Source organism: Acipenser ruthenus, unplaced genomic scaffold, assembly GCF_902713425.1.
Source record: "Acipenser ruthenus unplaced genomic scaffold, fAciRut3.2 maternal haplotype, whole genome shotgun sequence".
NCBI classification, from domain to species: domain Eukaryota; kingdom Metazoa; phylum Chordata; class Actinopteri; order Acipenseriformes; family Acipenseridae; genus Acipenser; species Acipenser ruthenus.
The window spans coordinates 53,826-67,621 of NW_026708314.1; the positions used below are offsets into that span (position 1 = coordinate 53,826).

General features: G+C 46.0%; 2 protein-coding genes across 5 annotated transcripts in view; one reads left to right on the forward strand and one right to left on the reverse strand.

The window, feature by feature from the left end:
- Positions 1–3,930, forward strand: part of LOC117970776 (sugar transporter SWEET1-like) — an 8,989-nt gene extending 5,059 nt beyond the window's left edge. For both annotated transcript variants that reach the window (XM_059020795.1, XM_059020794.1), the window contains exons 4-6: positions 427–588; positions 922–1,041; positions 1,343–3,930. In XM_059020795.1, coding sequence (XP_058876778.1) covers positions 427–588; positions 922–1,041; positions 1,343–1,450 — 390 coding nt within the window. In that variant the 3' untranslated portion in view covers positions 1,451–3,930. The remainder of the gene's footprint in view (positions 1–426; positions 589–921; positions 1,042–1,342) is intronic.
- The window catches only part of LOC117970775 (dolichol-phosphate mannosyltransferase subunit 3-like), a 21,865-nt gene extending 8,426 nt beyond the window's left edge, over positions 1–13,439 (reverse strand). For 2 of the 3 annotated variants that reach the window (XM_059020798.1, XM_059020797.1), the window contains exons 1-2: positions 13,286–13,439; positions 11,485–11,824 (exon numbers count right to left, since the gene is read on the reverse strand). In XM_059020798.1, the coding sequence (XP_058876781.1) occupies positions 11,513–11,791 (279 nt within the window). In that variant the 5' untranslated portion in view covers positions 11,792–11,824; positions 13,286–13,439 and the 3' untranslated portion in view covers positions 11,485–11,512. Of the gene's footprint in view, positions 1–10,661; positions 11,825–13,285 lie in introns of those variants that run through there. The other variant, XM_059020796.1, reaches the window with a different exon arrangement.
- Between the last annotated feature and the right edge of the window lie 357 nt (positions 13,440–13,796).

Consider the following 13,796-nt stretch of genomic DNA (forward strand, 5'->3'; position numbering starts at 1 on the left):
ATCGCGGTCGCCCCTGTGTTAGTCCTGTGTTGTGTTCTCATCGTGGTCGCCCCTGTGTTAGTCCTGTGTTGTGTTCTCATCGCGGTCGCCCCTGTGTTAGTCCTGTGTTGTGTTCTCATCGCGGTCGCCCCTGTGTTAGTCCTGTGTTGTGTTCTCATCGCGGTCGCCCCTGTGTTAGTCCTGTGTTGTGTTCTCATCGCGGTCGCCCCTGTGTTAGTCCTGTGTTGTGTTCTCATCGCGGTCGCCCCTGTGTTAGTCCTGTGTTGTGTTCTCATCGCGGTCGCTCCTGTGTTAGTCCTGTGTTGTGTTCTCATCGCGGTCGCCCCTGTGTTAGTCCTGTGTTGTGTTCTCATCGCGGTCGCCCCTGTGTTAGTCCTGTGTTGTGTTCTCATCGCGGGCGCCCCTGTGTTTGCTCTACTCTTTCAGAGGAAGGTTCTGCTGCAGACTGGGCTGGCCTCGGCAGTGCTGTGCTCGGCCTGCTTTTACTTCTCAGTCCAGGTGCCGGATTTGAGCGTGCGGCTCAGCCAGCTGGGCCTCTTCTGCAGCGTGTTCACCATCAGCATGTACCTCTCCCCTCTGGCGGACCTGGTAAGAGCCTACTGCTGGAGAGGGAGATACTCCAGGGATGGAAGTGAGACTCCTGTCGCAGAGCATTTTCACCCATTGCTACGAGCTTGATCAGCCCCAGCGTGTATGTGAAGCTCAGGTGGGGCTTATTAGACTCGCTGTAAAAGCAGAAGTGGATCGAATTGCTATGCATTTGGGAGTGTTATTGCCATCCTTGGACTCTAACTCTCGCTGTGTTTCACCACTGGATAGTTTTGTTGTTGTTGTTGTAAGACGTCTCTGTGATCCTCTCTCTTTCTGTTGAGTCACACTGCAAAACCCTCCCTTCCTCCCTCCCTCCCTCTCTCCCTCCAGGCTAAGATCCTGAAGTCCCGCTCCACTGAGTGCCTCTCGTTCCCACTCTGTGTGGCCACTTTTCTCACCTCGACCTCCTGGACTCTGTACGGCCTGCAGCTCAACGACCTGTACATCATGGTGAGACCCGCCACACACAGCACACACTGTGCAGCCTGCCACACACAGCACACACTGTGCAGCCTGCCACACACAGCACACAATGCGTAGCCTGCCACACACAGCACACACTGCGTAGCCTGCCACACACAGCACACACTGTGCAGCCTGCCACACACAGCACACACTGTGCAACAGGTATTCTGTAACTGATTATAAATCACGAAGCCACTCTCAACCAGTCGTAACGTTGCCCAAATTGTTTTTCAGAATATATTAAACCCCCTCTCCCTCTCTCTCCCTCTCCCTCCCTCCCCCTCAGGTTCCTAACACCCCTGGCATTGTCACCAGCCTGCTCAGATTCTGGCTGTTCTGGCAGTATCCCTCCGCAGGACAGGGCAAGCTCTCCTATAGGACACTGCAGGCTTGAGGGGGGCGGGGCCAGGCAGCTGGGAACCAATGAGAGCCTCCGGTCGGTCCCCTCGCTCCTCAGCGGTTGGAATTCAAAGTTGCACAACAACCCGCCGCCGCTCCCCCACTGCCGTTCTGTTCGTTACTCAGTGTACTGATGCGCTGTCCTTCTGAGAGAGCTTCTCAAACTGCGTTCGCTTCTGTACTGCGGGAGAGACATCGCGGCTACGTGCCAAAAATCCCCGATCCCGAGCCGAGACCAACCATCCAGGACCGGGACACCGAGACCAAAGAACCGAGGCGCAGAGACGCAGAAGAGCGATCGCTCCGCCAGCGCCGGCATCGCGGTGCGTCAGGCAGGAGAGCTGGAAGGATGTTCCGTGCATTTCCAACTTCCTGCCTTCCGTCCTGAACGCTACTCCATTCGTGCCTTCACTCTCCCCCTCTCTCTCTATCTGTAGTTTGTAACCCTCTCTCTCTTCCCCCTCTCTCTATCTGTAGTTTGTAACCCTCTCTCTCTCTTCCCCCTCTCTCTCGTCCCCTCTCTCTCTCTCGTTTGTAACCCTCTCTCCCTGCCTCTCTCTATCTCTCTGTAGTTTGTAACCCTCTCTCTCTCTTCCCCCTCTCTCTCGTCCCCTCTCTCTCTCTCGTTTGTAACCCTCTCTCCCTGCCTCTCTCTCTCTCTCGTTTGTAACCCTCTCTCTCTCTCGTTTGTTACCCTCTCTCCCTGCCTCTCTCTATCTCTCTGTAGTTTGTAACCCTCTCTCCCTCTCTATCTCTCTGTAGTTTTGTAACCCTCTCTCTCTCCCCCCCCCTCTCTCTCTCTCGTTTGTAACCCTCTATCTATCCCTCTGTAGTTTGTTAGCCTCTCTCTTCCCCCTCTCTCTCTCGTCCCCCCTCTCTCTCTCTCGTTTGTAACCCTCTCTCCCTCTCTATCTCTCTGTAGTTTGTAACCCTCTCTCTCTCTAGTTTGTAACCCTCTATCTCTCCCTCTGTAGTTTGTTAGCCTCTCTCTTCCCCCTCTCTCTCTCGTCCCCCCTCTCTCTCTCTCGTTTGTTACCCTCTCTCCCTGCCTCTATCTATCTCTCTGTAGTTTGTAACCCTCTCTCCCTCTCTATCTCTCTGTAGTTTTGTAACCCTCTCTCTCTCCCCCCCCTCTCTCTCTCTCGTTTGTAACCCTCTATCTATCCCTCTGTAGTTTGTTAGCCTCTCTCTTCCCCCTCTCTCTCTCGTCCCCCCTCTCTCTCTCTCGTTTGTTACCCTCTCTCCCTGCCTCTATCTATCCCTCTGTAGTTTGTAACCTCTCTCTCTCCCTCAAATTCAAATTGGCTTTATTGGCATGACAATAAAAATTATTGTGTTGCCAAAGCACATACATGCATACCCGACTCAAATATACAGACAAATATACAGACAAAGAAATGTTTTAATACTAACAGTATCCCTCCTCCCTCTATATTAAACAGTACCTCCCTCTCTCTCTCTCTCTCTCTCTCTCTCTCCATCTCCATCTCCCCCTTAGTGTGTATCCTCTCTCTCATCCTACTCTCTCTGCTAAATTAACTATCTGGACCATTTTAGGATTTTTCAACGAAGTGACTTAAACAAAGAATCAATACGTGCCTTTTTTATTTACTATAAAAATGTTTTATATTATAGCTGTCGGAAGATTGTAAGCTTGAAAAAAGACTTTAGTTTACAAGTGACTTTAAATATATATATATATATATTTTCATTATACGAATGTATTGTATTACAGCTGGCTGAATCTGTACCTGTTTCCAAACAGCAATGATTTTAGCCTCTTGTTTATGTACTTTGTTAAAAGTTGTAAAATATGTAATCTCTCTCTTTTTTTTTTTTCTTTCTGCTAAAGTTGCAAAAAGTTTCTAAATCCACTCCCGGGACTATTAATAAGAACAATCAAAATTATTATAATTTTTTTTAAATCTAGAATTGAGTCTGTGGTGTGCTCCTGTCTCTTACTGTGATAAGATGCGTGTTGTGAAACGGCAAGGACAGAGGGAGCGATCTCATTGGCTAACGAGTGTTCCGCCCTGCGCAGATACGTCGCCATAGCAACACGGCTGGGGACTTTCAGAACTGTGCCTTCCTGTTTGATAATTAGGGTTGAGGGTCACTTCCTGTTTCTCGATGCCATCTCCAGTTCCTTTTTAAAACCAATTCCCGTATCCCTTTTAATCAATTCCGACACGTCACCTCTGATCAGAATTGCAGTGGAGCAGCGTTCTGTTAAAATGAGCTTCTCACAACAGCGGCGACACGTGACTTCAACTGAAGCCGCTGTTTGTGAGTCGATTAAACTGCTGAACAATCACAGTGATTATTACAACTAAAATATCCATTCCGATTCCTCTGAAGAAACTGATCAACAGGAACTGACCGCCACACTGTTTGATAACTTTGATCTCCGTTTGGAAAAAGGGGGCGTCTTTCTGTGTTTTCATAATTGTAATAAAATCTATATATTTCTTGGGAGTCGTCACAACAGTTTTTGGAGTCATTACAACAGCAGCGCAGACAGAAGCAGACACTCATTTGTCAAGTGGAATTTGCAGGGTTTGTTTTTCTTTTAAACCAGTAAACTCCCAGTATAAACCAGTACAGCCCAGTGCTGGAATTCCCAACGGAATATAATTCCAACGCAAACAAGCCGTCATTCTCTCAGTCAATCGTGAAAGACTTTCCAGTCGACAAAAGACCGTCCAACGGTGAGTTTAGTTTTAGCGTTCCCGCGTGGACGTGGAGAGTTTTAAATAACGGGACAAGCAGTCACTGTAATGCTGCTTGAAACAGATTCAGTGGTAAAAGCGATCGGGTTCGTGCAGACGCTGAAAAAGCCTCCCAGTCTAAACCTTATTCAGTTTCTTTCAGCGTTTCTAGAATTCAGCAATGACAAACAGATACCAAGCAAAGAAAACCGACGCGTGAATGAGGTCTGAAACCAGGACCGTCCATTACACTCCAGACAGCCTCTTCGCAATACCTTTTTAAAAATCACTCGGAAATAAATATTCATTTGAACCCTGACCAGGGCTGCAGGTCCTGTAGATACTGGACTCTGAGCAGGATCATGTGCAGCACATAGGATTTCATCTGAAGTTATAGTTTTTTCCTGTTTGAATGGTTTGTCTTTTCGTTGCTGTTGATTTTATAATGTTATTTGGTATCGCCTTCTCCGGTCAGGACCCCCCTTCTAAACGAGACGTATATCTCAAAGGTTTTTATCCTTCTTAAATATATAAAATGTAAATTTGTACAGAAGACTTTCTTTAATAAGAACATAAGAAAGTTTACAAACGAGAGGAGGCCATTCAGCCCATCTTGCTCGTTTGGTTGTTAGTTGCTTATTGATCCCAGAATCTCATCAAGCAGCTTCTTGAAGGATCCCAGGGTGTCAGCTTCAACAACATTACTGGGGAGTTGGTTCCAGACCCTCACAATTCTCTGTGTAAAAAAGCGCCTCCTATTTTCTGTTCTGAATGCCCCTTTATCTAATCTCCATTTGTGACCCCTGGTCCTTGTTTCTTTTTTCAGGTCGAAAAAGTCCCCCGGGTCGACATTGTCAATACCTTTTAGGATTTTGAATGCTTGAGTCAGATCGCCGCGTAGTCTTCTTTGTTCAAGACTGAATAGATTCAATTCTTTTAGCCTGTCTGCATACGACATGCCTTTTAAACCCGGGATAATTCTGGTTGCTCTTCTTTGCACTCTATCTAGAGCAGCAATATCCTTTTTGTAACGAGGTGACCAGAACTGAACACAATATTCTAGGTGAGGTCTTACTACCTATTATTACTAATAAGTGACGATGGCAGAGCAACGGGTTTATCGAGGAGAGATTCGTTTTTTCTCTGTTTCTGTAATAAGTTTACATTGGTTTTTGGAACACAAGCCCAGCGCTGATTGAAACACAAAGACGAGACGAGCTCATGGGTGTGTCTCTCTGGACAGTCTATTAATACAACAGGGGTCAGGACTGAGCGAAGGAGCTGGACCTGGAGTTGGGGGGGGGGGGACGGGACATCTGCTGCTCCACCCTTCCAGACTGTCTCTGGAGCAGAGGGGAGGGGGGCGGTGAGGACAGACTGTTCCTGCCTAAACTGCAGCCTCAGCCTTTGACCCTTCACCTCCTGAAGCACGAATCAGCCCCTTGAGACAGCAGCTGGTGCAGAACTAAACCACAACACACACACACGCATTCAAGTCGTGTGATAAAGGGGTTTCTTTTAGAGTTGCTATAAATACTCTAAAACTGAGTGCTGTGTAAGAGGGCTGGAAATGAGAGCGGATGCACAGCAGCGTGATCCATTCCTGCTTTTACTGCGAGTTTAATAAGACACACCTGAGCTTGTCACCTGTGCACTGTGGCTAAGCGAGCCCGTAGTAAAACCTGGAACGGGTCAAACTGCTATGCATGGACTTCTATCCCATTCTATAGTTATGAATTAATATTGCTGGGATAAATGTTGACCCCATAACTGCTTTGATTTTACACCTACATCACACATCAACCAGTACTGCTTTATTAATTTATATCTGGGTTTCTCTCTCTCACACACACACACACACACAGACAGACACTGTCTCTCTCACAGACACACACACAGACAGACACTGTCTCTCTCTCACACACAGACAGACACTGTCTCACACACACACAGACAGACACTGTCTCTCTCTCACACACACAGACAGACACACACACAGACAGACACTGTCTCTCTCACACACACACAGACAGACTCTCACACACAGACACTGTCTCACACACACACACAGACAGACACTGTCTCTCTCACACACACTGTCTCTCTCTCACACACAGAAACACACACACAGACAGACACTGTCTCACACACAGACATTCTCTCACACAGACTCTCACACAGAAACACACACACAGACAGACACTGTCTCACACACACAGACATTCTCTCACACAGACACACTCACACACACAGACAGACACTGTCTCACACACACAGACATTCTCTCACACAGACACACACACACACTCACACACACACACACAGACACTCTCTCTCTCTCTCTCACACACACACACACACACTCTCTCTCTCTCTCTCTCAGCTGCCCAGCACTCCACCTGCTGCTCCTGTGTTGTGAATCTCAAGGACCCCCCCCACCATCCCCCCCCATCCTGTTTACCAGCGGCTCCCAGCAGCTGCTGCATCAATCAGACCAGCCCAACACAAAACACGTGCAGGAGCGGAAAATAAACAAAGAGCAGAACTGTGATCCGTACCCAACCCAAACACTAGACTGCACACAGGATGGGGGCCACCACTGGGGGGGGGGGGTCCCGTATAAAAGTTTAACACAGTATTTTTGCAGCCCCCCATCCTCCCCCCGTCACTCATAGTGCTGTTTCTGAAAAGATGCCTTTAGTTTTGGATTGTGAAAATGAACGAGATTCATTTTTGTTATACACTAAAAACATACACATTCAGACATCACCAAAACAATGATACAAAAGCAACAGCCAGAACATCTGAGAGCAGCTAATTCAATACAGTCTAGTGTAGAGAACTCAGTGCTGTACTGGAGATCTGAGAGCCAGCTAATTCAATACAGTCTAGTATAGAGAACTCAGTGCTGTACTGGGGATCTGAGAGCCAGCTAATTCAATACAGTCTAGTATAGAGAACTCAGTGCTGTACTGGAGATCTGAGAGCCAGCTAATTCAATACAGTCTAGTATAGAGAACTCAGTGCTGTACTGGGGATCTGAGAGCCAGCTAATTCAATACAGTCTAGTGTAGAGAACTCAGTGCTGTACTGGGGATCTGAGAGCCAGATAATTCAATACAGTCTAGTGTAGAGAACTCAGTGCTGTACTGGGGATCTGAGAGCCAGCTAATTCAATACAGTCTAGTGTAGAGAACTCAGTGCTGTACTGGGGATCTGAGAGCCAGATAATTCAATACAGTCTAGTATAGAGAACTCAGTGCTGTACTGGAGATCTGAGAGCCAGCTAATTCAATACAGTCTAGTGTAGAGAACTCAGTGCTGTACTGGGGATCTGAGAGCCAGCTAATTCAATACAGTCTAGTGTAGAGAACTCAGTGCTGTACTGGGGATCTGAGAGCCAGATAATTCAATACAGTCTAGTATAGAGAACTCAGTGCTGTACTGGAGATCTGAGAGCCAGCTAATTCAATACAGTCTAGTGTAGAGAACTCAGTGCTGTACTGGGGATCTGAGAGCCAGCTAATTCAATACAGTCTAGTGTAGAGAACTCAGTGCTGTACTGGGGATCTGAGAGCAGCTAATTCAATACAGTCTAGTGTAGAGAACTCAGTGCTGTACTGGGGATCTGAGAGCCAGCTAATTCAATACAGTCTAGTATAGAGAACTCAGTGCTGTACTGGGGATCTGAGAGCCAGCTAATTCAATACAGTCTAGTGTAGAGAACTCAGTGCTGTACTGGGGATCTGAGAGCCCGCTAATTCAATACAGTCTAGTGTAGAGAACTCAGTGCTGTACTGGGGATCTGAGAGCAGCTAATTCAATACAGTCTAGTGTAGAGAACTCAGTGCTGTACTGGAGATCTGAGAGCCAGCTAATTCAATACAGTCTAGTGTAGAGAACTCAGTGCTGTACTGGGGATCTGAGAGCCCGCTAATTCAATACAGTCTAGTGTAGAGAACTCAGTGCTGTACTGGGGATCTGAGAGCAGCTAATTCAATACAGTCTAGTATAGAGAACTCAGTGCTGTACTGGAGATCTGAGAGCCAGCTAATTCAATACAGTCTAGTGTAGAGAACTCAGTGCTGTACTGGAGATCTGAGAGCCAGCTAATTCAATACAGTCTAGTGTAGAGAACTCAGTGCTGTACTGGAGATCTGAGAGCCAGCTAATTCAATACAGTCTAGTGTAGAGAACTCAGTGCTGTACTGGGGATCTGAGAGCCAGCTAATTCAATACAGTCTAGTATAGAGAACTCAGTGCTGTACTGGGGATCTGAGAGCCAGCTAATTCAATACAGTCTCGTGTAGAGAACTCAGTGCTGTACTGGGGATCTGAGAGCAGCTAATTCAATACAGTCTAGTATAGAGAACTCAGTGCTGTACTGGGGATCTGAGAGCCAGCTAATTCAATACAGTCTAGTGTAGAGAACTCAGTGCTGTACTGGGGATCTGAGAGCCAGCTAATTCAATACAGTCTAGTGTAGAGAACTCAGTGCTGTACTGGAGATCTGAGAGCCAGCTAATTCAATACAGTCTAGTGTAGAGAACTCAGTGCTGTACTGGAGATCTGAGAGCAGCTAATTCAATACAGTCTAGTGTAGAGAACTCAGTGCTGTACTGGGGATCTGATAGCCAGCTAATTCAATACAGTCTAGTGTAGAGAACTCAGTGCTGTACTGGAGATCTGAGAGCAGCTAATTCAATACAGTCTAGTGTAGAGAACTCAGTGCTGTACTGGGGATCTGAGAGCCAGCTAATTCAATACAGTCTAGTGTAGAGAACTCAGTGCTGTACTGGGGATCTGAGAGCCAGCTAATTCAATACAGTCTAGTGTAGAGAACTCAGTGCTGTACTGGGGATCTGAGAGCCAGCTAATTCAATACAGTCTAGTGTAGAGAACTCAGTGCTGTACTGGGGATCTGATAGCCAGCTAATTCAATACAGTCTAGTATAGAGAACTCAGTGCTGTACTGGGGATCTGATAGCCAGCTAATTCAATACAGTCTAGTGTAGAGAACTCAGTGCTGTACTGGGGATCTGAGAGCCAGCTAATTCAATACAGTCTAGTATAGAGAACTCAGTGCTGTACTGGAGATCTGAGAGCCAGCTAATTCAATACAGTCTAGTGTAGAGAACTCAGTGATGTACTGGAGATCTGAGAGCCAGCTAATTCAATACAGTCTAGTATAGAGAACTCAGTGCTGTACTGGGGATCTGAGAGCCAGCTAATTCAATACAGTCTAGTGTAGAGAACTCAGTGCTGTACTGGGGATCTGAGAGCCAGCTAATTCAATACAGTCTAGTGTAGAGAACTCAGTGCTGTACTGGGGATCTGAGAGCCAGCTAATTCAATACAGTCTAGTGTAGAGAACTCAGTGCTGTACTGGGGATCTGAGAGCCAGCTAATTCAATACAGTCTAGTGTAGAGAACTCAGTGCTGTACTGGGGATCTGAGAGCCAGCTAATTCAATACAGTCTAGTATAGAGAACTCAGTGCTGTACTGGGGATCTGAGAGCAGCTAATTCAATACAGTCTAGTGTAGAGAACTCAGTGCTGTACTGGGGATCTGAGAGCCAGCTAATTCAATACAGTCTAGTATAGAGAACTCAGTGCTGTACTGGGGATCTGAGAGCCAGCTAATTCAATACAGTCTAGTGTAGAGAACTCAGTGCTGTACTGGGGATCTGAGAGCCAGCTAATTCAATACAGTCTAGTATAGAGAACTCAGTGCTGTACTGGGGATCTGAGAGCCAGCTAATTCAATACAGTCTAGTATAGAGAACTCAGTGCTGTACTGGAGATCTGAGAGCCAGCTAATTCAATACAGTCTAGTGTAGAGAACTCAGTGCTGTACTGGGGATCTGAGAGCCAGCTAATTCAATACAGTCTAGTGTAGAGAACTCAGTGCTGTACTGGAGATCTGAGAGCCAGCTAATTCAATACAGTCTAGTATAGAGAACTCAGTGCTGTACTGGGGATCTGAGAGCCAGCTAATTCAATACAGTCTAGTATAGAGAACTCAGTGCTGTACTGGGGATCTGAGAGCCAGCTAATTCAATACAGTCTAGTGTAGAGAACTCAGTGCTGTACTGGGGATCTGAGAGCCAGCTAATTCAATACAGTCTAGTATAGAGAACTCAGTGCTGTACTGGGGATCTGAGAGCCAGCTAATTCAATACAGTCTAGTATAGAGAACTCAGTGCTGTACTGGAGATCTGAGAGCCAGCTAATTCAATACAGTCTAGTGTAGAGAACTCAGTGCTGTACTGGGGATCTGAGAGCCAGCTAATTCAATACAGTCTAGTGTAGAGAACTCAGTGCTGTACTGGAGATCTGAGAGCCAGCTAATTCAATACAGTCTAGTATAGAGAACTCAGTGCTGTACTGGGGATCTGAGAGCCAGCTAATTCAATACAGTCTAGTATAGAGAACTCAGTGCTGTACTGGGGATCTGAGAGCCAGCTAATTCAATACAGTCTAGTACAGAGAACTCAGTTCAGTTAATCTAGCAAAATGTATTTTTATTTGATTGTTATAAATTACAGACACAAATACAACAGAAGTGATTTCAGGGGTCTGACCCCCCCCCCCCCCTCGTCTCCTTCGATTTCACGAATTTCAAAAGCATGCAGGGAAAGAGCAGGCTTCACCACCAGCGCTCACACAGCAGTAAGTGTACAGTGCAATTCATCTCATGATCAGTGTGTCATCAGTCTTTTCCATAGACAAAGGCATCTTGCACAGTAAAGGTTTGTCTTTTTAACATGCTTCCCCACACCTCTCTCTGCTTTGCAATGCTTCCCTATGCTTTACCAGATCTCTCTCTGCTTTGCAATGCTTCCCTATGCTTTCCCAGACCTCTCTGTGCTTTACAATGCTTCCCTATGCTTTACCAGACCTCTCTGTGCTTTACAATGCTTCCCTATGCTTCCCCAGACCTCTCTGTGCTTTACAATGCTTCCCTATGCTTTACCAGACCTCTCTGTGCTTTACAATGCTTCCCTATGCTTTAGCATACCTCTCTGTGCTTTACAATGCTTCCCTATGCTTTACCAGACCTCTCTGTGCTTTACAATGCTTCCCTATGCTTTACCAGACCTCTCTGTGCTTTACAATGCTTGCCTATGCTTCACCATGCTTCATTACACTCTGCTGTGCTTTTACTATGGGAAACTTTTATAAGGGTTAGTTTGACATGGTTTGTTTTTCAGTATGCTTCAGTCGACCTCTCTGGGCTTAGCTTGGCTTTGCCGTACTTTCACTGAGCGTTATCACGTTTCTGTTGCTTTTTATGAGTTGGAAACTTTTCAAACGGTACCAGCCTTGCGGAATCCGGTCCGTTCGGATCAGAACCGCAGCCCTTTCCTCTGCAGCTCGGTCTTCGCCTCCCGGATCTGCTCTTGTAATTCCGCTGCGGCGGTCTGGCAGTCGTTGAACGTGGCGACGCGGTATCCCACGGTCCCCAGCGAGAAGCAGCCGAGCGCCACCAGCAGGAAGACAGGCAGAGGCCAGGACACCTGCAGCACTGCCTCAGGGGGGTCCAGCCCCAGGAGGTCAAAGGTCACCGTCGCCCAAAGGACCCCCAGCACGGTCAGCCCCGACAGCCACTCCATCAGCTTCGTCATGGCAACAGCAACAACAAGGGGGATTGTGGGACGCTGGAGGAGTTGTGGGAGGGGCGATAAACAAAAACATTCAAATATTTCTAGTGGTTTGTCAGGCAAGCATTGTAAAGCACAGAGAGGTCTGGTAAAGCATAGGGAAGCATTGTAAAGCACAGAGAGGTCTGGTAAAGCATAGGGAAGCATTGTAAAGCACAGAGAGGTCTGGTAAAGCATAGGGAAGCATTGTAAAGCACAGAGAGGTCTGGTAAAGCATAGGGAAGCATTGTAAAGCACAGAGAGGTCTGGTAAAGCATAGGGAAGCATTGTAAAGCACAGAGAGGTCTGGTAAAGCATAGGGAAGCATTGTAAAGCACAGAGAGGTCTGGTAAAGCATAGGGAAGCATTGTAAAGCACAGAGAGGTCTGGTAAAGCATAGGGAAGCATTGTAAAGCACAGAGAGGTCTGGTAAAGCATAGGGAAGCATTGTAAAGCACAGAGAGGTCTGGTAAAGCACAGGGAAGCATTGTAAAGCACAGAGAGGTGTGATAAAGCATAGGGAAGCATTGTAAAGCACAGAGAGGTCTGGTAAAGCACAGGGAAGCATTGTAAAGCACAGAGAGGTGTGATAAAGCATAGGGAAGCATTGTAAAGCACAGAGAGGTCTGGTAAAGCATAGGGAAGCATTGTAAAGCACAGAGAGGTCTGGTAAAGCATAGGGAAGCATTGTAAAGCACAGAGGTCTGGTAAAGCATAGGGAAGCATTGTAAAGCACAGAGAGGTCTGGTAAAGCATAGGGAAGCATTGTAAAGCACAGAGAGGTCTGGTAAAGCATAGGGAAGCACTGTAAAGCACAGAGAGGTGTGGTAAAGCATAGGGAAGCATTGTAAAGCATATTAATAAACAATACATTGTAATAGTTACTGATATGTGTGTGTGTTTCACAAAAAAGAATTATCTTGGTCTGGTCTTTTAATAATGCAGGTAAATGCGGGATTAAATATAAATATATATATTTACCGGTAAATGTGTATCTAAACATATTTATATGTTATATGTTCGAAATAATCCTTTAATAACACCTGCTATCGCGTATTTAATATAAATGTGTGTAGCTACGGAATTGATACGTGTTGACAAAGTAATGTTGCTTTTAGGCACGTATCTTGTTTATGAAAATCGAATATTTTAAATATACAGTTTCGACATCCCCGTTCAGTACAGAACAGTATTAGTAAACGAATGTATATTCATATCTTTTTTTTTCACTGATAATTTTCTTTGGAATAACCTGTTACATCGTTTCTGATTCTGTTTCTGTTTGTAATTTTTATCTACAAAACATAAATAATCGTTCGATTTACCGTATGTTGCGTTTCATATCAATTTTGACCCTAAAATCTGCAATTCAAAATCACGTCTCGACTTAGTACAGAATAATATTTAATTAAGATAAACGTGTATTTATATGTATTTTATATATTTCTATATTTACACGAGTTTAATTTTGCAGCTTACCTGGCAGAAGACAGCTCACAACTTAAACATCCGGCTCCCAATTACAGCGTCATCAGCAAGGGCTTTTTTCCCGCGGTGCCTGGTGGGATCTGCAGTTTGTTTTTCAGAACGTCCCCGTGAGTTTGGCTAGAAAACTACATTTCCCGAAGTCTAGTGGTTGAAATCCGTTGGAATGGCGGTGCATTCTGGGAGTAGTAGTTATTGGTGTCAGTTTATCCCTTTGTGTACGACGAAGATGGGAATGGGAGGCTGTTATACTCTCTGAACAGCCTCCCTCTGCTCTGTGCTGGCGGAGCAGAGAAAGAGAAAGGGAGGCTCTTATACTCTCTGAACAGCCTCCCTCTGCTCTGTGCTGGTGGAACAGAAAAAGAGAAAGGGAGGCTCTTATACTCTCTGAACAGCCTCCCTCTGCTCTGTGCTGGTGTAGCAGAGAAAGGGAGGCTCTTCTACTCTCTGAACAGCCTCCCTCTGCTCTGTGTTGGTGGAGCAGAGAAAGGGAGGCTCTTCTACT